This window comes from Fusarium vanettenii (genome assembly GCF_000151355.1).
Source record: "Fusarium vanettenii 77-13-4 chromosome 3 genomic scaffold NECHAsca_2_chr3_3_0, whole genome shotgun sequence".
Classification (NCBI taxonomy): Eukaryota; Fungi; Ascomycota; class Sordariomycetes; order Hypocreales; family Nectriaceae; genus Fusarium; species Fusarium vanettenii.
The window spans coordinates 2,581,098-2,603,406 of record NW_003315880.1 but is presented as its reverse complement, the minus strand read 5'-3'; the positions used below and the strand labels follow the sequence as shown (position 1 = coordinate 2,603,406).

General features: G+C 51.0%; 8 protein-coding genes across 8 annotated transcripts; 4 read left to right on the top strand and 4 right to left on the bottom strand.

The window, feature by feature from the left end:
* Positions 1-515: 515 nt before the first annotated feature.
* On the top strand, positions 516-2,806 carry NECHADRAFT_78023 (uncharacterized protein; the record flags this gene model as incomplete). Its single annotated transcript, XM_003053186.1, has 5 exons — positions 516-591; positions 645-2,008; positions 2,067-2,507; positions 2,566-2,682; positions 2,747-2,806. The coding sequence occupies 5 exons, from the start codon at positions 516-518 to the stop codon at positions 2,804-2,806; spliced, it is 2,058 nt and encodes a 685-aa protein (XP_003053232.1).
* A 137-nt stretch (positions 2,807-2,943) lies between these two features.
* Positions 2,944-3,805, bottom strand: NECHADRAFT_78022 (uncharacterized protein; the record flags this gene model as incomplete). The annotated part of the gene is made up of 4 exons (XM_003052688.1): positions 2,944-3,072; positions 3,120-3,413; positions 3,511-3,576; positions 3,632-3,805. The coding sequence occupies 4 exons, from the start codon at positions 3,803-3,805 to the stop codon at positions 2,944-2,946; spliced, it is 663 nt and encodes a 220-aa protein (XP_003052734.1).
* A 1,559-nt stretch (positions 3,806-5,364) lies between these two features.
* Positions 5,365-7,166, top strand: NECHADRAFT_99727 (uncharacterized protein). Its single transcript, XM_003053185.1, has 4 exons — positions 5,365-5,768; positions 5,815-6,164; positions 6,218-6,525; positions 6,575-7,166. The coding sequence occupies exons 1-4, from the start codon at positions 5,503-5,505 to the stop codon at positions 6,980-6,982; spliced, it is 1,332 nt and encodes a 443-aa protein (XP_003053231.1). The 5' UTR covers positions 5,365-5,502; the 3' UTR covers positions 6,983-7,166.
* Positions 7,167-7,340: 174 nt separating this feature from the next.
* On the bottom strand, positions 7,341-11,690 carry NECHADRAFT_67597 (uncharacterized protein; the record flags this gene model as incomplete). The annotated part of the gene is made up of 3 exons (XM_003052687.1): positions 7,341-9,954; positions 10,006-10,903; positions 10,954-11,690. 3 exons carry the CDS (start codon positions 11,688-11,690, stop codon positions 7,417-7,419), a joined length of 4,173 nt encoding a protein of 1,390 aa, XP_003052733.1. The 3' UTR covers positions 7,341-7,416.
* A 1,273-nt stretch (positions 11,691-12,963) lies between these two features.
* On the top strand, positions 12,964-15,750 carry NECHADRAFT_103842 (uncharacterized protein). Its single transcript, XM_003053184.1, has 6 exons — positions 12,964-13,135; positions 13,320-13,429; positions 13,519-13,721; positions 13,785-14,356; positions 14,412-15,199; positions 15,271-15,750. Exons 1-6 carry the CDS (start codon positions 13,094-13,096, stop codon positions 15,551-15,553), a joined length of 1,998 nt encoding a protein of 665 aa, XP_003053230.1. The 5' UTR covers positions 12,964-13,093; the 3' UTR covers positions 15,554-15,750.
* Positions 15,751-16,765: 1,015 nt separating this feature from the next.
* Positions 16,766-18,160, bottom strand: NECHADRAFT_92081 (uncharacterized protein; the record flags this gene model as incomplete). Its single annotated transcript, XM_003052686.1, has 2 exons — positions 16,766-18,109; positions 18,140-18,160. The coding sequence occupies 2 exons, from the start codon at positions 18,158-18,160 to the stop codon at positions 16,766-16,768; spliced, it is 1,365 nt and encodes a 454-aa protein (XP_003052732.1).
* A 905-nt stretch (positions 18,161-19,065) lies between these two features.
* Positions 19,066-19,506, bottom strand: NECHADRAFT_105993 (uncharacterized protein; the record flags this gene model as incomplete). Its single annotated transcript, XM_003052685.1, has 1 exon — positions 19,066-19,506. The coding sequence occupies one exon, from the start codon at positions 19,504-19,506 to the stop codon at positions 19,066-19,068; it is 441 nt and encodes a 146-aa protein (XP_003052731.1).
* Positions 19,507-21,529: 2,023 nt separating this feature from the next.
* Positions 21,530-22,222, top strand: NECHADRAFT_36000 (uncharacterized protein; the record flags this gene model as incomplete). The annotated part of the gene is made up of 1 exon (XM_003053183.1): positions 21,530-22,222. The coding sequence occupies one exon, from the start codon at positions 21,530-21,532 to the stop codon at positions 22,220-22,222; it is 693 nt and encodes a 230-aa protein (XP_003053229.1).
* Positions 22,223-22,309: the final 87 nt, after the last annotated feature.

Sequence of the window (22,309 nt, the reverse complement as noted above, 5' to 3'; positions counted from 1 at the left end):
AGCCTTGACGCGCCATTCGCTCCTTGCCATCGAAAACGGGCAGCCTCCGAAGCGATCTTCTCAGACTCGGCGCCTCCACCTTGGACGACCCTGACCGCATTAAACATTTTCTAAAAGCCGCCCTTGGTGAGTTAACTGAGCTAGATGCCCTTGCGTGATTCTTTTCCCGAAAGCATTACTTCCACCATAAAGGCATCGAAGAAATTAGCAAGTTATCCACTGAAGTTACACCAGGATCCTCGACGGTGCCACAGAAGTGGCTCACTTATTTGATACATTAATAACGTAGGTAACCTAGCATAGCAGGCATAGTTTAATATAGAAAACATAATGTGGTTTCGCCAAAACTCCAGTCTCCCATTTTTCCAGCTATTGATCCAGGATGTTGGTGAGATTGGCCAGAGATGTGCGTGCCTGATTATTAAGGCTTATGTCAATCATGGCTGGGATCCTGAAACGCCCTCCAACGCGACCGACTCCTCCTCTCCACCGAAGCTCTCACTCCGGGTACAACCATGAGGTATTGCGTCCTGTGCGGAATCCCAATCACCCGATTATCCAATGAACCATGGCTTCAGGAATTCAGAGCCGGTGAGTGACGGTTCCCCTCCAAAAGAGCCAACCAGCCATCTAACCCCTCTCAGTGTGGGTCGAAACCACGCACTGGGACGACGTCAAGTTGTCCGGGGTCGGCATCTGTAGTGAAATTGACCAGGTCGGCGTTGACTCTGTTCCGAGACACGCCGACAGGCGCTACGATGACCCTCTCGGCCCAGGACCCATGATTGACGTCGAGTTGCGGATATTCCAGCTTGAGCACCTGATTCCTCCCGAGTACCGCGTCAGGGAACCACAGGCGTTTTGGGGGTGGGCATTTCACTCATCCTGCTGGGATCTGCTCAATCAAACCTTTACCCCGGATCTGAATCTCCTTTTTGGAGCCCTTCTCTCAGTCCCCATTGGCTTGGATGGCATCATCAATTGGGGTCATACCTATGGAGGAGCTGCGGCATTTCGTCACAGAGGGTCAGTCTCAACCCTGATAAGTTGTTTTCCCGACTTTTTCTACATTCCTCCAGATTTTCGATCGGATCCTTTGCATATCCCCTGTCTTTCAGATGCCATCAAGGACCATCTTGGCGTACAGGATGACCCTTCCCAGCGCCGCCTTGCAATTACGAATGTCTCTTTACAGAAAGACATGTTCTCCCGCCTAGCCCCTGAACTCCTTGAACAAATCCTCACCGTCCTCTCCACTCACGATGTGCACTCCCTACGTCTTGCGTCTCCGGTCTTTGCCACCCTGAACTTGTCAGCAACGTTTTGGGCATCACGGTTCCGGAAAGGCAACCAGTTTGAACACATAACAGAGGTTTCCCACAATCCTCCAAAATCCTGGAAGATGCTATATCTTACCGTTCGAGCTTTGAGTCGCGATAATCCCAACATGGCTAGTCGAAGACGCGTCTGGAAACTCATCAAGTGCCTGCAAACCACTGTTTCCCAGATGGTGAATACTCCTTGCAGTGGGACCCCCTTGGAAAGTTGGTTCGAATCTTTCATGCCAGCCGAGTCACCCAAAGAAGAAGGCTTTTGGCAAATAGCCAAACGCGGAATTATTGATCCGGAGGCGAGGTTTCACCGTGGCTGTCGAGTCTTGCGAGTCCGGACGCTTCATACGTCACAACCGCTTCAAGTCCAGTGCGTGTCTGTATCCCTTGTTCACACGGGCATGGGTGTTTTTGTGTCTGGCCTCATATTCATCTATGAAGATGGAAAACAGGATGCTCTAGGATATATACACCAAGATCAAACCGTCTCCATTCGATTTTCCACCCCCCAGCGCATACAAGGATGGCAATTGGCTCTCGATACGTCAGGTATCAGGTCGATCGCCGTCGTTACCGAGGATGGTACGGTTTCTCCTTGGGCAGGGGAGCCGAGAAACTTTCCAAAGTGGCACTTGGCCGAGGACGAAGGCATTACTGCGGTCCGGGCAGAATTTGATGTTGGTTCCCCCTTTACCATCCCCTTCATCCTGGCTAACCTTGGCCCACTCCATTTAGGCCTTCAAAATGGTTTCACTCAGTCGGAATAAACCTCGCGGTCTTCCAAGCCAACATGGATGGCGAAACAGCCGTCTTTGGTACAGTGTACCACCAGATCATCTGTTGTTCGACGGAAACGACGACTACCACTCACAAGATTCTTCCGGCCCGATCATCTCAACCGTCTTATTTGCTGGACTCGACGGGCGTTCCACCTCGAATCTGGTTGAGATTGCCATTTGGACGTTCAACGGTGCCTATATTGGGAAAATGGAATTCCTCTACGCCGATGCTTCGCTGAACCAGCACCTGGGCGATATGGAGCCCGCCGGGAGCATCCCCCCAAGAGAACAGAGAGACAGTTACCAAAGAACCTCCATGACGATTGACAGCGCCGGGGGCGAGGAGCTAGTAGGTATCGAGGTCAAAGAGATGTCGGGCTACGTAATAGGGCTGAAGGTACATGTCCTGGAACTTTCTCGTTGATGGCCACTGACACCACCGCAACACCCTACAGCTCCGGACAAATTTCGGCCGAGAGGTCACATCCCCTCAGCATCTCATGTCAAACAGGATCAGATGGAGGGCCATTAAACCAACCGGCTCAAAGGTTGTCGGCCTGTTTTCTACCCATGTAAGTTTGCCTGCCCTATGACTTTTCTTTTCACAACCGTTGGGGGACTAATATTCATCTCCAGAGTCACATTTTTCAAAGCCTTGGCCTAATATCGACATCCCTAGGCGTTGAGGGTGGCTGAGCTGATAGCGCGCGAATCAGGGATCTTCGTTCTATAAAGAGCCTGTATTGTCTATAGTAAATCCAATTATGCATATAAATAACCCCTTTATAGCCATCAGTAACCTGACTTGCATGACATGAAACATGCCCAACACTCTATGCAATGTCTCTTCTCAGAAACACAGTCCACATATCTGGTGCTTCTCGATGCGCATCCCAGTAATGGTTATGTTGCTCATGAATCAGTCGGTAACCCCTTCGCTCATACCACTCATGGTTGGTCGTCTGCGGTCTGTCAGCTTGCAGTCCCAAAACAATGTCATGAGCCATACCTTGAGTACCTGGCCCGTCTCCTCCAAGGCCATCCTTTTAGCACTGTCCTTGTGCAGAGTGTCGAGTGCCAAAGTCTTGGCACACAGCGGCTCGTTGACAGCCATGGCCTCGGCGATATCCATGGCAGCACGACCAATGCCCTTGCTCTGCAGGGCTTTTGAAACGTAAAAGGTCTTGATCCAAAAAACGCCGGTTTCCGGAAAGTCTAGGCCGAGATGGGCAGCCTCTAGGTTTTCGTCATCTAGTGAGATGTGGCCCACTGGATAAATCGGCTCTTGAGTTGGCGTACGCGGCTTGGCTCGGATAGTAGTTGCGGTGTCGACTAGTGAAGTTTTCTCCTGGAGACTGATCAGCCATCGACCGGCATGAGCTCGGCGTACGAACGCGTACCGCTGGGAACACATCAAAGTGTGACTGAAGTGACTCCTGTGTTCCGGGATCTTGAGGTGATAACGTCTGTTCCAAGTTCAGCCAGCTGTCCCAGTTGAAACCGAGGAGATTAAAGACTCACAATCCAGTAAATGCACTTGTGTCCCGACCTTTGTTTGTCACGCCATTTCTTCTCGACAAGTTCCTGGTTCCACCCGCACTGCAGCCGCTGCTCAAAGAGTCTCGCAACGTGGTCTGGGGATTCCGGGTCCCAGGGGACCAATAGGAGTTGATCTTGACGGGTTGCGAGAGACATGGTGAAAGTATTGGCACTTGAGGAAATATGGCTGATTAGGTAGTCAAGTTACGATAATTTCTCGTAACCGGGCTCCATTAAGTAGATGTAGTCGGCCTGCCCGTCTTTGTTATTTTGTCAGTGTGAGTCATTGGAAGGCGCGGAAGACATTTTAATCCGCCGACAAGGGCGCGCCTTGTCAAATTTGGCCCAAAATAGCGCAAGCGGAGATGAATAAGGCTTCTCTGCCGCGTCGCACAACATGTTTACTGCAGAGGTGCGACTATATGCTTTAGCTTCCACACTAGGAGATTTTCCAATCCTTGGGTTTAATAGTTTAACCTCCCTGCCACTGTATCAAGGGAACACAGCAGCCGGCTCGGATCCGAGTCCGAAGAAGCGACTCCACAGGCGTTCACGGCGACAGGGTTGCTTCTTAGCCCATCGCTTGAGTCAGGGCCGGCTTCGGAGCTAGCATGGGTTCTTTGGCGACTTTGATATTGAGCCTCCTAAATCAGGATATGATTTCGGCTCGGACTGGGTGAATGAATGGCATCTTTATATAACTGTATCGAGATGCGAATAGCTTCAACACACACCCAGCAGCATCTGCAGGCAGCCAAGTCACGCGCGCAAACAACGACTGGCCAGATCTTATGCGGGGAAATGAGACAGGTTGGAGACGGGCGATCCTTCGTGCTTCCCCGGACAAGCAAGACGCGTAGAATCATTTGATGTTGCATGCACTGCACCTGCTGACGAGTAAGAAGTGATGCCACACGAAACGAGCATCGAAGTGATGAGCATGGTCAAGCCATTTCGGCTTCCAATTCAAGGAGAGGTATAGGGCGACTAGCCACACCTCTTCCTGCCCAAGTCTCACGATGGCTTGCTCAAGAGTCAGGGACACGCCAAAAGCCACCAGTAGTTGCCCAGCGACGTTCCGACGTGGGGTGATGATGGCCAACGACTCTGGTTGAGGGTGTATTGAAGGATAAACCACCAGGTTCCCCGCAGCTCCAGACTAAGCGTCTTGGACAACGGGGATGATGGATGCGGGGCCCCGGCATTCTGGGGTTTAGGAACGGTAGCTCGATCTGTGGAATTTGCTGTTGATGATCAAATGCCAACACTTCGAGAAGCCACAAGAGGATCTATATTGAGATATCAAGGAGCGTGAAGAAATACTACAACTCTTTTTCTATCCACGCACCCAACACCAACATCATCCAGGAGATTCATCCCCAGGTTTCGGTACTTTAACCTCCCCCAGACTCTCCCATGCCGTCATGACCTGTTTTCGCGCCATGGCCTGATCTCTCACTCCACCTCACCTGCGGAGAAAGCCCAAAAACTTGAGAGTTTCCATTGGTAAAAAAAAAGCAACAAGTTCATGACGCCAAGGCAGCCAACCCCTCCGCCTGCCCGGGGGCCTCAGTTAGCCGACATGCCCCGAATGCCAAAACAATGCCTCAGTAAACAGGCCACGGTCAGTTCCGGAAAATTAACGTGTATGGGCAATTTCTTATAAGCTCCTAGTTGACCCCTCATTTACCCCGGAATTAAAAAGGCTTTTCTAAAGTTTGTCGATCGTGGAGAAGCTCGAGTTAGCTTCTCTGTCTCACTTATACCATCACCTCGGCTTAACGACATAGCCGAGAATCAACACATTCAACGATTCTTTCTCTTCACATTAACAACTGATACATAAGTTTAACATGCGATACGGTCTCGTCGCCCCGGCACTTTGCCGGACCCTCGCCCGAAATCCCCGCATCGGCGTCACCCTCTGCGAGCGCAGTCTGAGAAAGCTCTCATCCATGCGTAGCGGCAAGCCATTCGAAGAGGAGAATTGCGGCAACTACAACCCAAGGAACTTTTACCCTGCGCGTATTGGAGAGACACTCGGTGGAAAATATGAGCTCATCTCCAAGCTAGGATGGGGAACCGGTTCTACGGTTTGGCTTGCGAGGGCCACATCTTGGTGAGCATCCTCTCACATACGTCATCGTTGACTCTAACAGTCTCAGGCTGCCTTGGCAAAATGAGCGTTATGTCTCTCTCAAGATCACCAACAACACCCCAGCCGTCCGAGCTGCGGCCCGCAAGGAGCTTGACCTGACAGACCACATATTCTCTGCCCCAACCTCTCATCCTGGTCGTGAATACATCCGCGGCGTCCTCGACTCTTTCGAGGTCGAAGGGCCTCATGGCACTCACCTATGCATGGCCATGGAGCCTCTGCGGCAACCCCTCTGGATGCTGGGACAGCAGAGTGGCCTTACTAGCTGGGTCCAGCCACGCACCATCAAGGCTGTGCTACCAAGTATCCTCAAGTCGCTTGACTATCTGCACTCCGAGGCCAACATCATTCACACTGGTGAGTCTTATGTGAACCAACTCGTCCAAGCGTCTTACTCAACCCCGTCATAGATCTCAAGGGCGACCACTTCATGGTTCCTTTCGAGGATACTCGCATCCTCGAAGAATATGCCATCCGCCAGACAGCCAACCCAGCGCCCTGCATCCAACGCCACGGTCGCCCCATCTACGAGTCACGCAATAGCTTCGGCCATCTAAGGGGAGACGTCACCTACGTCAAGCTCACTGACTTTGGCCTCGCCGTCCATGGTAACATGAAACACAACCACGACATCCAGCCTCGAGAGTACACAGCTCCCGAGGTGATGCTCCGAGCTGGCTGGACTTATTCTGCCGATATCTGGAACCTCGGTCTTGTGGTATGTATCCTCCTCTCTCAGCAATTCAGTGCGTCTAATCCAGTCTCAGCTATGGGAACTCCTTGGAGACGTCAACCTACTCAGCGGTCGTATTCCCGGCCACTGCAGCTTTTCCAACAAAACCCGTTTCGCCCAAATGATCCGCCTCCTCGGCCCTCCACCCTCCGAGCTTCTCGCCCGCGCCGACCGCGGAACTCTTTCCAAGTACTACAACGAGCAAGGCAAATTCCGATACCCCGAGCTCACCCCCAACGAAATGTTCACGCTCGAAAACTCGACACCCATGCTCGAAGGCCAGGAGCGAGCCCTGTTTATCAACTTTGCCCGTCGCATGTTGACATGGCTGCCTGAGCAGCGTGCTACGGCTAAGGAGTTGCTTGACGACCCCTGGCTCAAGTCGATCGGCCGTAATAGGCCTTGTGGGTTTGGGTATCTCGAGGACACACGTCTGACTTAGGAATGAAAGGTCTTTTTTGAAGCTTGGCTTGGAGTTTGGCATTGGGTTTCGGCGTTAAAGGTTGGGAAAGGGTTAATGAACCATTCAAGGAATTGTAGGGAGCTATTCCGAGCAAATATCCATCTTATTTAGCGCCTGGAGAACCCTAGCAGAACACACAGAAAATGTACTAGTCTTTTTCTCTATTCGTCCAGGTACTTCGCTTCATATGTACAGTGAACACAGGGTGCAGGGGTAGCCAGGTTTCTGGGCTTTGCGCTCATTAACTTGCGTCACTGGTCACTCTCATCCAACTTCGACACCGTCGATCACAAGAGAGGTGAGTTGATTAAAATATGTGAATAAGTGCAAAGTCTATGACGGAACCCAGTCTAATGTCTAGTCTATCCTTCTATGAACGAAAATTATGTTATTTAGGGCCTAGTAGGTTCCCTTTACTCAGCCTTCTTAGAGGTCTTTGTACGGAGCTTCATCAGAACGTACACCAAAGCGTACGAGCTGAGAGCAAAGATGACAACAATGGCCGCATCCCGCCAGCCATAGTAGTACTCCTTCAGGTTAAGGGTTCGGAGGTAGTCCTCGCCCTTGGTGTAAGAGCACACCTTGCACTCGGACGTCGCGTCCGGGTTGACGAGGTTGCTGATCATACCCAGGCCCTGGCCGAGGTAATCCTCCAGATACTCGCCGCAGGTTGTGCCGTTGGGAGGGTCGAAGCGAGCAAACTCCTTGTCAGAGCACTTGATGTCGCTGCCCCAGATGTCAAAGACAAGCATGCTGCCCATAAGGTAGTTGAAGGGGTTGAGCCAGTAAATCCAGTATCGCCAGAATACCTGAATCTGCTGATAAGGCACCAGCACACCACAGAAAGAGACAAGGATACCCAGGATGAGGGGGTTGACCAAAGAAGCGAAAACCTCGTTAGGCGCGTAGGCGGCGACAAACTGGCCGATACCAGTGTAGACAAACTCATACATGAGCATGACGAAAAAGGTTGATCCAGCGCGGGAAGAATCATTCGGGAAGCCAACAGTGTAGTACCAGCAGACATAGTAGAAAACGGCGCAAAGCACGAGGTAGGGGACTTCAGAAACGATCAAGCCCGTAACAAAGGCAATCCACGAGTACATCTTGGACTTCTTCTCTCGCGTCTCAAAGATGTCGCGTCGATGGATGAACAGAGGCTGAAGTTGGGCCATGACACCAGGAGCGACGAAGATAAAGTTGAAAACGGTAAATAGCTTGAGCTGAAGCTCACCAACGGAAGATCCAATGTTCCAGAAAGTGAAACCGTTGAACAGAGCCGAAGTGATGTGCAGAAGAATCTTGTTGTTGATGTAGTCGGTGTTGCGGTACAGAGACAGGTTCATGCGCTGGGAAACAAGCCTGATCTGCTCCAATAGACTGGTAGCGAACTCGTTTCCGTCGTCAACAGTTCCAGGGGGTTTGGAAGCGGCGTCCGAGATGATGTGGTCAAGTTCCTTTTCGACAGCCTCGTGCTCAGGAGAAGACAGCCAGACCTGGTTCCAGTCTTTGCCTTGGGACAAGTGTCCAGAGACGACATCAATCATATGCTCAGCAGGGTTGACATCCTGGGGGCAAGGAGCTCCGTAGCGGCCAAAGTACTCTCGAACCGTCTTGGCATGGTCACCAATATCGCCAAAGTAGACAGTCTTACCACCCTTGGCAAGCAGAAGGAGGGTATCAAACTGGGCAAAGAGCTGGGCGGAAGGCTGGTGGATGGTGACGAGAACAGCTTGGCCAACGCCAGCCAGCTTGCGCAAGAAACGGACAGTGTTGTAAGCAGACTGGCCATCAAGACCAGAAGTAGGCTCATCGAGGAAGATAAGAATGCTAGGCTTGGAAACCAGTTCGACACCAATGGTGACACGCTTGCGCTGCTCGACACTCAGGCCAGCACCAACCTCGCCGATAAGGGTATCCGCAAGATCGTGGAGTTCCAGAAGGTCAATGATGGTATCCACGTACTTGAGCTTCTCCTCGCGGGGCGTGTCACGGCTTTGTCGCAGGAGGGCAGAGAACTCGAGAGCCTCGCGAACAGTAGCAAAGGGTTCGTGGACATCCAGTTGTTCACAATAGCCGGCAGATCGTTGGAAGGAAACAGGCAGGGGTCGGCCGTCAACCATGATGGAGCCGTGAATGGTTCCCTCAGTCTTGCGTTGAGCCAGAACGTCCAGAAGGGTAGTCTTTCCAGCTCCAGAGGCTCCCATCAGGGCGCCCAGCATGCCGGGCTTGACCCAACCTTGAACATTATCCAGCAAAGTGCGGTCTCCAGAGGGTGTTTTGACGACGTATGTGAGGTTCTTCCATGTAAAGACAGAGGTGTTGCGAACAAGACCCTCTCGATCCGAGTTGCTGTCTGCATCCTCGGTGACACCACCCTCTCGGTTGCTCACAGCCTTCTTCTCACTGACTTGACCCTCCTCATCGGTCTGGCGGAGCGCAGCGGTGACATGGGCATTCTCTCGGGGAATGAGCAGACTGGGGCCATCCTCGGAAGCGTTATGCCACTTCGAGGTCGCGATGACTGTGAGGGCAACAAAGAGAGCCCACCAAGCCCAGACAATGCCAAAGTTCCTCCACAGGTGAGAGTGACCATATGATAGAGATGCCAAGTAGTCATCGCCGGTAACAAAGTTCTGGCCGGGTCGTGCTCCGCCCACGCCAGCACAGGCCTGGTGGTCGGCGTTGTTGAAGCTAGGTCCGCTGGGAACAAGGTTGGGTCCGACACAAGGAATGATCTTGTCGTGGAACTCATTGGAAAGGAGTGCATCAAAGCCATAGGCCATGGGGTTGATCCAGAAGATCCAGACAAACCAAGGGTGCATCTGGGGTTTCTGAATCATATAACCGGAGTAGATGATGGTTGCCGAGATGAGGAGACCGGAAACCTTAGAGGCACCATCAAAGGTGCTGAATCCGGCACCAACAGCTCTGAAAAGAGCAGTCACACACTGAAGAATCAAGTCAGTATTGGAAATTGGGAGTGTCAACGTTGCACTTACCATGGTGATGGCAACCAAGATAACCCAGAATGTAAAGAAGGCTCCAGCAGTCGACGTCAGGCCAACCATAAAGTACAGGATGATGGAAAACGTCGAGACTTGGAACAGAATAACCGGGATATCAGCCGTGATCTGGGCGATACAGAAGGCAGCGGGATGGAAAAAGGCAAACGACTTGTGCTTGAGAAGTACCGGACGACCAGTAAAGGAGTCGGTAACTTCAGACATGGACAGGAGAGAGTTGAACAGGATGGCGAAGAAACAGGCACCAGACTTGATGAACAGACCACCAGAAGTGTTGGGGGCGTTGTAGAACAGAGAACCGGCGATGAGGGCTTGGATGATGGTAGACACCTGCTTGATGATGAAGGTGGCCTTGTCTCCAAGAAGGATCTGATACTGGCGCTGGACACAAGCCTTGACCTGCTGGACGAAGCCAACGGTCATGGGATCCTTGTCGCCCAGCTTCTTATCCTTCTCTTGGCGAACACCCTCCTTGAATAGTCTTGTCCTCTCTTTGGCGGCATCTGTTGTTGGGTAGTCATACTCGGCAATCATGCGCTCATAGATGGGTGACTTTTCGTACTCGACCCGAAGCATGTCTGCGTTTCGTGGGAACCGGTTCTCAAACTCGGGGCGAACATCTCGCTCGGTTGGGACAGTGACACCAGTGAGGTAGTCAGCGACGTTGGCACCATGCTGGCAGATGAAACCCATGCTCTCCATGAAAGGTCGAGCCTCCTTCAGAGGGCCATAGTAGACCTCCTTTCCTTCATCCAAGACCAAGACCTTGTCAAACAAGTCATAGATACCGTTACCAGCTTGGTAGAGGGTGACGATGGAAGCCAGACCGAGGACGTCAGTCATCGCTCGGATAGCCTTGGTGTACTCAAGAGCTCTGGATAAGGTTAGTATGTCAATGGATAAGAGGTTATTGGAGAGACTCACGTGCTAGCATCCAGACCGCGGGTAGAGTTATCCCAGCAAAACACCGAACCCCGAGTGGTCAAGGTCTCGATGATGGAAACTCGCTTACGTTCACCACCAGAAACACCTCGGATGAAGGCGTTACCGACCTTGGTGTCGTGGGTGTGCTCAATGCCCATGGATTGAAGAAGGAAGTCGCGTGTCTCAACCCTCATCTCCTCGGCGGATGTCACTCCGTCGGGGAGCTGGAAGGGTACCTTGAGCCGGGTCGCGAAATCCATTGTTTGTCCAACAGTAAGGGACGGGAAGAACAGCTCCTCCTCTGTGTTCATCACGATCTGGCCTCTGTAGGTCTTGGCCTCCTCAGCTGTCATGGATCCGTAATGAACATCACCAGAAACAGAGGCATAACCTCGTCGGTGGTTGGCAATCATGTTAAGAAGGGTTGTACATCCAGAGCCAGGTCGACCAAGAACGAGGAGCATCTCTCCAGGCTTGACACATCCATGGCTGTTGTCGAGGATGGTCTTCAAAGGCGGCTTGTGTCGGGACTCTTTGACAAGCTTCGGGATGTTGAACTGGGAGACGACGTTCTCGTGAATGGCGGCATCGGCCGTGACGACTTCGACGTTGAGTTTTTGCCAAGTGACTCCAAGTTCTCGGTCGGGGAATCCAGATGATCTGTCGCGTTCCTTGAAAGCGGCCACCTTGGGCTTCAAAGCCCAGTCGGAAGAATCCTTGTTTTCGAGTTCGTTCATAGGGGTCTTGTCATAGACCGTCTGGGAGTCGCTATCGTTGGAGTCCATGGTGAGTGTCTGGGCAATGGCCCGTCCTAGCTAAGGATGCTAGTCGCAAACCCCCTTCGCACAATGGGTGAATGCCTTAAGGTTTGAAAAACAAAAAGCTACTAGTTTGACAAGGTTGAGACTGCTATTTTCAGCAGAGAGAGGCCAAGACCAGGTTTTAAAAGAAAGGAGGCGCTGCGTAAATACTAATCAGGACCCATCACTCGGAGGTGTTAGCTGAATGGTGACAACAACATGGAGGATAGCGGGCTTTCTCGGGAGTCCGACGGCAACTCGAGATTGACGAATAGAAGCTTTCCATTTGCCGATTTTGAATGAGCCTCAACTCGAGCGGATCCAATGGATCCACATGTCTCTGACACATTTCTTGACTTCCTGGGACACATGCTCGCAAAGCTGTCGCCGCTTAGTCATTAGCCGAGATGGAGATGGTGTTGGGATACGCGTGAAGGAGCACTCTCAAGGCGCAATCAGGGAGCAGACGCGGTCCGTGGCATCCGATTGAGATAGAAAAGATGGGTCTTATGCAGTGGGATATTCCACTCTGCTCGATAAGCATGTGCGTGTGGGGAGCGCGGAGAACGGACACGAGTATCAAGATAAAAGCGAAGGTCGGTGCCTGGAAAAGTCCTCAGACGCGTGAAAAGGCCGGGCACGGCGGAACATTTACAATGTCGGCCTTGGTAAGCAGCGAAGTCCGGGATGACGTATGTGCCAAGATCTGTCAAAGGCCGCCGATTGCTTCGTATCTGAGCCCCATCGGCTCCGATTGACCGGGTTGACGAGAGGTTTTTGTGATGCGAACCGTGTTGGGCGGAAAGATGCGCAAAGCTCGACGCCGCTGAGTCAGCGGTGGTTTGACTTTATTTGAGTGAAGTGGATCGCACCTCCCACAATCCCACATGGAAAGCGGGCCATCTGCCGAGATTGTGGATCAATGCGGGAAGGTTAGCGCTGACGGGATTCCAAGCTAGTCCTCTTCCGTCTAATCAGCCGCTGAGTCAGCGGAAGTTGGACAATCGATCCATTTCCCTCCTCCGCGTCACGGCGTCACCACCCCCAGCTCTGCATCTTGAAACTCGTTTTTGTTGGTCTCGGGCTTTCGCGTTCGGAGTTTCAGAAGACGTGTCCCGACTTGCCGACGCCGTTGGGGACTGACACATAGCTATCACTTCCGCCGCCCTCCCTGGACTCGAGTTCGGCAAAAGCCAGCTTTAGGGCTCTTGGGCTTGTCTCCTGCATCTCTTCGTTGCCTGTGGAACAACCCAGTCTGGCAGCCACGAGATAGGAACCAAGCTTTTGTCTGAATCCGAGCCATGCTTGCGTGCTGTCTCTGATTCAGTGTCGTCTCCGCCATGGTCCAGAAAAGGGCTTGTGATGCCTGTCATAAGAGAAAGGTACGTACCCGGAGCCAACCCTCGGTTCACGCCAGCTCTTTTATCCATAATCCTGGATATCCGGACCCTCTCTGTTCCCCATGATCGGACCATCTCTTGGCACCCTTGGTGGTCGATCAGAAGAACATTCTTCCTTGTGGGGATGCTTTTCCATGTCAACTGACACTGGATGGATGATATACAGATCCAATGCGATTCCACCAGTTCCAAGACACCCTGCAACTGGTGTGAACATCACGGCTTGGCTTGTACATTTAACCGGATTAGAGGCCGGAAGAAGAAGGCAAAGCCCAGGTGAGTGGTGTTGGCTCGGCCCATCTGCATGCACCTAAGCTCGATAGAGCGGTGGGCAAACCCCCATTCGGCAGCTAACTCGCCCCCAGAACCACTCAAACCTCCGAACAAAGTCTCGCAAAGAGACTGGAGCGCATCGAAGATGCATTGGCTCAGACTCTTGCTCGTCAGCGTGGTACCGACACCTCAGTAACCTCAGTCCCCTCCAAGCCCTCAACTCCTACTTCCACAAGTGTAACAACAACACCAGCGCCTCAAACCAGCTTGGATGAGACCACCAGGTCCTCGATAAGTCTTGGTGAACAGTTTGAAGCATTCGAGTCACCACATGTAGCACAATGCCCGCCTATCCCAGCGACGCCGAGCGGCTTCACTAGCACCGTTTCATTCGGTCAGATTCATTACGGTGGCTGCCACTTTGGGCGGATCAGCCAACATAATGGCATGCCGATACTTTCTGCCGAAGGAATGAAATGGCTATCGTCGAGGACTGGTGAGGATGTTTCGTTTCAAAAGTTCCAACCCCTCTCTCCACGACAGCGACTATTCTCATCCACATCCTCCATCTCTAACTACTACAACAACCCTGCCGACCTCTACGAGCTTCCCGATAGGAAGCTTGTCGACCAAATCCTCCACGTATACCTCCACTCCGCCTTTCGACTTGTTTTTCCCGTCATCGACCGCGTCCTGTTTGAAGATACCCTTACCTTGGCATATGAGTCCTCAACCGAGCCTCTATCTCTTGACCAAATCAGTGCCAAATCTTGCGTTTATGCCTTCATCTCCATCATCTGTCTGTTTCAAGGCAGGGTGTCGGAGATTCCTTATCTCGACAGCGATGCCTGTGCCCAGAAGGCACACTACCTTTTGACAGATGCTCTTGAGGACACCAGCATTACAAGTCTGCAGGCTGTCTTTATGCTGGTATGTTTCACACGGATATCTTGAGAATCCATCAAATCATATTAACCTTCCTTAGCATATGCACCAAACCTTCTCTGGGCACTTGCAGTCGGCCGCCATGTTGCATGCCATAGCTTGCCGCATTATTTTCATGCTTGGTGGGCATACATATACTCCCACCAAAGCCTATGGCACCGAGGCCACTCGTGAAGAGCGCGAGGTACGACAACTCCGAATGCTGTTTTGGCTGTGCTATATCTTTGACAAAGATATTGCCTTACGAACCGGCCAGCCCCCTTTGATGTCTGATGACTACTGCGATCTCACCCTCCCTGAGGACTATATGAGTTGCTATTTCTACCTACCAGATCTCGATGAGAACCTTACATCACCATCCTATAACAATGAACATCTTATGCCTCATCTTCCAGGAGATCCCCGCCTGAGCCACCTCAAGGACAAGACAAGTCGCCTCCTCTACTCAGCACAAGCTGCCAAGAAGTCGGATGCAGAACTGCTTCGCGATATCCGTGAGCTCGATGAAGAACTCGAAGCTTGGCGACTATCGATCCCACCGGACTTTCGACCCGCACTGTCGATAACTGAAAAATCCAAAGTAACGCTTGCGGGAATGCAGCTTCCTCGAAGCATGCGACACATCACGTTGCATCTGGAATATCATCATCTCATGACTGCCATCCACCGAGCTAGTGGGCGATGCCTTGGCATGTCTGAGAACAACTCTGAAGATGGGGAATGGAAGGGAGGCATACAGTCTAGTATTGCCCTGTCGTTGGAGGCGAGCCGGTCTACACTCGTGTACCTGAGGGCGGCCATCGACGGGCTTGCGGGTGAAGCATTCTGGTAAGAGTTTCTCTCCAATAGCCGAGTTCTACATTTCCTCTGTTATTACAGCCGCTAACATGTACTTACAGGGTCGTCGTCTTTTATCCCACAGCCGCGATGATGAGTCTGTTTTTCAACCTTCTACTAAACCCGCTTGAGGAACAGGCACAGACAGATCTGGAACTCCTCAGCTCCGCTGCAGATTTAGTCAGGCAGTTACCCGTGAGGCGACTGACTCCTCACGAGCTTTCACACATGAAGCTGGTCAACGATTTTGTGACTGAGCTGATACGGCTTTGTAAATGCGCCATTTCAAAGGCCACAAAAGAGCGGGAACAGAGGAACCGCGAAATGGAATTGATGAGTGTCTAATGAGCAGAATTTGGGAGGCACATTGATTGGCGTGACAGTCTTTTGGCGGGTTTACATTGCTCCCTTTGCATTTCTGGATTTTTGGACTTGGGGGCTTTCTTAGAGGATATTAGACATGTAGGATACGGGGTGTTGTTTCAAGGCAGGTTATAATTAGATCATCTGTTCCATTTTCAATCTCATTTGCCCTCTGACTTACACCCATGTCCTTGGTAGTTGACGGGGTTCTGGGGAGACCCTTGTCACGCGAGATAAAAGCTACTTGTTCCCACGAGTAGTCGCTGCTGAAATGCAGGTATCCACTAACGCAAGCTAACTTGGTCACTATTCGCCCAAGTTCGTGTGGCATGCTTGTTTGCGAACTCCTCAGCTATCCAGGAGATGTAGACGCATCTCGGCATTAAATGATTGGAGCAAAGGGCTGTATCATGAAGAAAATACATACCTAAAAGCATAATTATTTGCTTGTGCTGGAGCGATAGGTTTTATTAGAGAGAAACCTCTGGGAATTCATCACTTAAGCTGAGCTCTAGGGTATGGCAAGGTCATGACCATTTTCAGTTGTCTCCTCAATAACGCAATTTATTCTCGGGAGAGTTTTATAGGTCTGTTTATTTCCCCTGGGGACAATCTTTATAAACCTTGCTCGATGCCGTAGCGAATGCAAATCCTTTGTTGGCATCTAAATCAATCACTTGGTGGCCCATTTCGGGCTTGATATCACACTGATAATGTGGGAGAGGGGAGGTGGCATGTGACATGATAGGCAGGGATGATATAAAATAGCCTTTCTCGAAAGGCCCAATTAATCGGTCATCATGTTGTAAGTTAAGACAGATAAATGATCTTCGATTGGGTTATTCAGAGTTAGGCAAACCGCCTGGGTTGTCTACAGCAGAGTGACAGAAAACCTGCAAAATATATGCCTAATCAGTGCGGGGCATCATTCAACAGAATATAGTAGTATTACTGGATTAAAGCTTAACATTTCACGAAGTGATTCGCTATAGTTCCCATGACGCCTTTGTCATGCTAGGCAGCTTCAACACTCTCTACTGTTTATTCTATTCATCAACCACGGCGTCTTGAAACTCCTTCAAAGTGCTTAAAAGCAAATGAGCGAGGGGCACTACTTAGAATTTTGTACTGCACTGGGAAAATACATCCTTAAATATAACTAGCACTAACGTGTTAAAATGTGACCAGAGTCACTTAGAAGGGGACAATGTTGGCTGCCCAGAACAGCTCGCCTCGAGAATAGTGCTCAGTCAAAGGCTCAATGTTTTCAATAGAGCATGCCTTTCCAGCAGGTTTGCCATTGAATCTGGCGTCGAGCCAAGCTTCAATATCGGCACGAGCAGACTCGAGAACTTGGCCGTGGCCCATCTCAGGATACAGCTTGGCATGAATCGGGCTCTTGGGGTAGGAGGAGCAAGTAAGGTTGAAATCCTCCATAGTCAGGACCGCAGGCGTGATGGTGTCGTTGACGCCCTGGATGACCAGCAGCGGTGCAGCAAGAGGATAAGGACCTTGGCCATTGTACCGGACGGCCCATTCGTTGGTGGCGGGATGCTGGAGCCAGCTGGTGTTCTTGAAGAGTTGCTCAGGGCTGAGAGTACCAACAGCAGCAAAGCCAGTCTGGAAACACGAGTTGTCGAGGACTTGGAGTCGTTGCTGAGTAACATCCGCGAGATAGTCCTCAACCTTGATCTGCTTGGGGAAAAGCTTGGCAAGGGATTGAAGAAAGTAAACAGAGAATGGGCCGCCACCGGTTCCCGTCTGCTTCCACGAGAGCGGGATAAGCTTTTGAGGTCGTAGAGCAGGAGCAGCAGCTACAGCGCCAATGAATTCGCCAGCTTTGTGAAGACGCTCTTCTCCCTTTCGCGCAAGACGCTCAGCGGTACGCCAAGCTGTCATACCTCCCTCGCTATGACCAAAAACAGCCCATTTGCGGCTCAAGTAGTTTCCGATGACTTTTCTGGCGGCAACAACAGAGTACGCAACATCAGCCGCGTGCAGAAAACCAGCCTCATACATAAATCCCTGTGGAATATCGGATCCCTGGCCGGAGTAGTCAGGCGCAATGACGGCATAGCCAGACTCGGCCAGGATAAACGGCGCCTTCCAGTCATAGTAGAGGCCTCTGTTGTTGGTTGTCGAGCAGAGGCGGCTACGCCCGGCCGTACCATGTGTCCAGACGACAGTCCGAAGCTTTCGAGGCTCTCCAGGAGTCGAGAGAGACCGGTGAAACGGGAGTAAAGCCCATGCAGTTGCGGGGATAGTGCTGTTATCAAGATCCTCGGTGGCGTACATGAAGCGGTAAAGACTCAGACTGGCGGGGATAGTCCAGTTGCGACTGAGCAGCGCAGCGGGCACAGCCTCCCAGCGGAGGATGTCACCTGGCTTAGCCGAGGAGATATTCGCTGGGGTGTCATAGAAGGGATCGCTGACAATGTCGCTCACCCAAAGCTTGGACTCGGACTCGTAGGTTCCCTGGATCGCGGCTTGACAAGCAGCATCGCAGCCCTCCTGACAGGTGGTGTCGCAGATATTTTTCTGAGCACAAGCGGCTCCAAGGAGACCAACCAAAGAGAGGAGGAATCGCATTTTGAGAAAGTGAATCTGTCAAGACAGAGTTGAGAGTGCACCGAGATGGTTGGCTTGGTGTACTACTCACGATACGGAGCGTACCTTTATATAGACATGTTTTCGTAAACATCAGTCCCGCAATCGCATGACCCTTTATTTACCATTCCGAAAGAACCGAAACGAGGGGTTTCAAGCAGTACGATTAGGGGAAGTGGTTATTCCTTGTCAGTTCTATCAGGGTCTGTATAGAGTGGTGCAGTCCGCGGAGGCACATGGCGTGGGCTGACCACCCAATGATTCTCTTCCCTTGAGGAATAACTGTCAAAATAAAGTTTAATAAGGACATGCCGTGGAGACTTGCCGATGATTCTAGAGTTCCAACTATAGGCGGAACATGGATTTTGATGCTATAGTTGATCATGGTGAACAAGTCGGCGGCGCATACAAGTACCTATTTAGGCAGTTGTTGCCGCCGATCTATCAACTTCGGGCTAGTTGACCGAGGTGAGGACCTGGCGGGGGTATCGTCAGTTACTTTCGTCCATACCGAGGCGTCCTTCATTTATTGGATCTCCTTTTATCAATTACAGCTAAATTCTCGGAAACTTCCTGCAACTTTCCGAGCTTATCATAAGGGTACTGATAACTATGCGAATGGTCCTCAGGTGCACTCAGGGATCATTGAACTGTTGCCCAAAGCAAGATCTACGCCAAGGCTAACACGAGAACCCCTGTCTCAAAAATCACATTCAACATTCGGCTACTTCAATCAAGTCGGCAATTTGCTCGTTTACTTGCTGCTATGGCTATTTGCAGATTGCAAGGTCCCCTCATCCCCCACGTCTCCTGATCCATAGCCCCAACACCTCGCGAGTATCCCAGAATTTGACCCTTTGGTAGTAGCTTCGCCATTCTTGAGCCTTTCAAGGACGCTCAATTTTGACCTGGAAGCCATCACCAGACTTGGCCACTTCGAAAGAGGTAGAGCTGCGCGGCTTCAGAGTCTTGACAATTGAGATGCCAGGTGCGGTAAAGGTGTATCTGACATCTCGGCCGTTGGCAGGGCCGCTGTGGTAGAGTTGAACGCGGAACTTGTTGTTGCCGAGGTTGGTCACCACAAATTGGTAGTCGACGGTGCCACGGCCGACCGAGTCTGCAGGCCACCCAAAGGTCTCACTGCCATCCTCCCAGCGAGGAGTGAGGTGTCTCTTTTCAAAGTGTTGATTAAGGGGCAAGGAGGAGTCGCCACGAGCCTCAATCTCATGACCGCGGGCAACAATGGCAGCACTGCCCTGGCTGTCGATGACCGCCGCTGCCGAGAATGTGGCAAAGGTAAGAGCGCTGAGGAGAGTAGCGGGACGCATAATGTTGGTATTTTGAAAGAGATTTGTTGGTCTGTACTCAGAAGGAGGAAATAAGGATGATCGTAATGTTGTCTCATGAGTGAATCAAGTTGATCTTATACCTGATTTCAGTGACAGTTACTCTCCCCCATACATCACGGGAGAATTCAACCAAATGGATTATTCCGTAATTCCAAGTATTTCCCACCTATGAGACCCGTGTTTTTATATAGTTATGCATAATGCCGGCCTCATAACACGTCGCCACGTAACATTGTGCCCATTTCTACACTGACGACATCAAGATAATGCAACGCAAGACGGCGATTGCACCAGGAGTAAGAGAAATGATGCGTTCATCTTGCTGTTTGTGTTTGGAAACTCGTCTGAGGTGCCAATGGAGATATAGTTCGTCATTTCAGGGGTTGAAGCTAATATTTGGCATCAAGTGAGATTGAACCTTGATTTGCTATGATTTTCTGCTAACAGCCTGGCTTTTTAACGCATGACTCCTTTAATTTTGAAGCCCGGAAGTGATCTACAGTGAAATAACGCACTATGCCAGGAGAATTTTATCTGTTGCGTGGTGAAAGCTGGACTTGCGATCGTGACAAACTGTTGAACACTTTGGGATGGGAAGTAGATACATTCTGTATGATGTGTATGGTGCGTATGTTCCAGTATATTCCAAGCATCTTCTTGTTGATTTTTAATGAATTTTCTGTTTTTGGTATCAACGACGCTTGAAATAGGAGTCGTCGGGCTCAATAATTTCAGTATCGCTTCTCATTGAAGTTTGTACCATCCTTGACAAGGAGAATGCGGGAGCGTCAACAACCCTACACTTTCCGGCATTCCGCTTGACGCTCACGTGCCGAGCTACTGTCATGGTGCTTGCTGCCAAGAACATTGGACAATGTGTGGTGGTGCTGCAGGTCCGGTCAGGTGGGGTATCACGGCTCCGTTATGCCGGGTTCATCACACGGCTCCGTACCTGGGGCATCGGAGCCGCTCCCGCTCATGTGCTTCCGGAACCGGAGCTAAAAGATGACGGCACGCAAGCGATCTGGTGCCGCATCTTATATCGACAACGAGATCAGAAATATTGTTGGAAGAATTGTGCTATTTAGTACATATTGACAAAGATACATCGTACTCTCTTTTCTTACATTCTCCGCTGTGACCTGAAGTTGACCCTGTGCCGGTCTCTAGTGAGCACAATCTTCAAGAAATGTTCCAAGCTTCGTGTGACCATATTGCAACCCTTTCAGGGATGCCAACTGGGTGGGTGTGGTGCGGAACCGCAATTTCAGCCCAGCATTAACGCTACGGATGCCACTTTGGGGAGCATCTGGGGAAGGGATTGGTAGAGGTTACCCCAGATTATCAAGCCCCTGAGCGCGGGGTAGGGCTGAGATGGTTTGTCCAAAAGCTTTACCATTGAGTATCCGGAACCTCAAGAAATGCGTCTGGTCCAAGTAACTGGTTTCCTTGGCCCGTCTTCGTACTGGCTCAGCCAACCTAGCAGGTCTCGCACACACCAACCCGAGATTACAAACAGCATGCTCCTCCCTCCTCGAAGAGGATCATCGGTGCAGCTAAATATGCTATGGGTGTGTACTTGGACTCTCATTAGCCAAGTCTTGCTCCATCTATCAAGGTCTAGACCGTAGTGTCTGGGTGGCCTAAGTAGAATACGTGCAAGGTAGGGAATCTGCGTGATGATTGACTCTTGAGGATCCTTCCTTTTAGAAGTTTAGTGTTGAAAAAAGCTGGCCTCTCATGCAGTCTTGAGCGGTTCTTGGCTGGAGATGCGGATCCGAGTATCGAATCGAGATCATGATGAGAAATTCACGCTCATTTGCCGTCCTTATCTACTAAAATAAGGGGCCTGAAGATGTTTGAGCATAACCGGCATTCCGTCATGTCGGACTGAGACTTGTATAAATAGGCAGAGGACTCCCCATCCCAAACGCTTGTGTAACCAGAGACAGGCCACTTCTCCTTCTTCAAACAATACAAAACATTAATTCTCTCTACAGCCATGGCTCAGACACCCAAGAAATACGGAGTGGTCCTTTATGAAGGCTTCCAGCTTATCGATGTCTGTGGCCCAGTCGACGTTCTCAATGTCCTCACCACCCACGTCGAGGGCATTTCCCTGTCAGTCATCTCGGAGAGTCTGCAGCCCACATCAACTTTCCCCAAGACCTGGCCAGACAAGATGGGAATGCCCCCATTCACCACTTCCCAGCTGATCACACCTACACACACTTTTGAGACAGCTCCTCAGCTAGACGTTCTCATCATCCCCGGTGGCATGGGCTGCTTTGATCCGGACCCCAACAATGCCGGGCAGCCCAACCCTGCAGTCGTGAACCCAATCATCAAGTTCATCCAAAAACAGTACCCTGGCCTCAAGTACCTTGTCACAGTGTGCACCGGGTCCGGTATCACCTCGTTGTCTGGGCTTCTCGATGGCAAGAAAGCTACGACGTTCAAAGGAGCTTGGAAGGTGATTCCTGCTTGGCGTCCTCAAGTTGAATGGGTTCCAAGTGCTCGATGGGTGGTTGATGGAAATATCTGGACGTCTTCTGGTGTGTGCTCGGGAATTGATCTCATGTTTGGGTTTGTTAAAGAGGTCTATGGAGAGAGGATTGCGCAGGAAATTGCTGTTTGGATGGAGTATCAGAGACATGAGGATCCCACTATTGACCCTTTTGGTATTGAGGGATAAGACCAATGGCTAGTGAGATCAAGTATACAATACAGAGGGTTGCAGAATCTACAGGCGCCATCTCTCAATAAGTCCTACAAATGCACC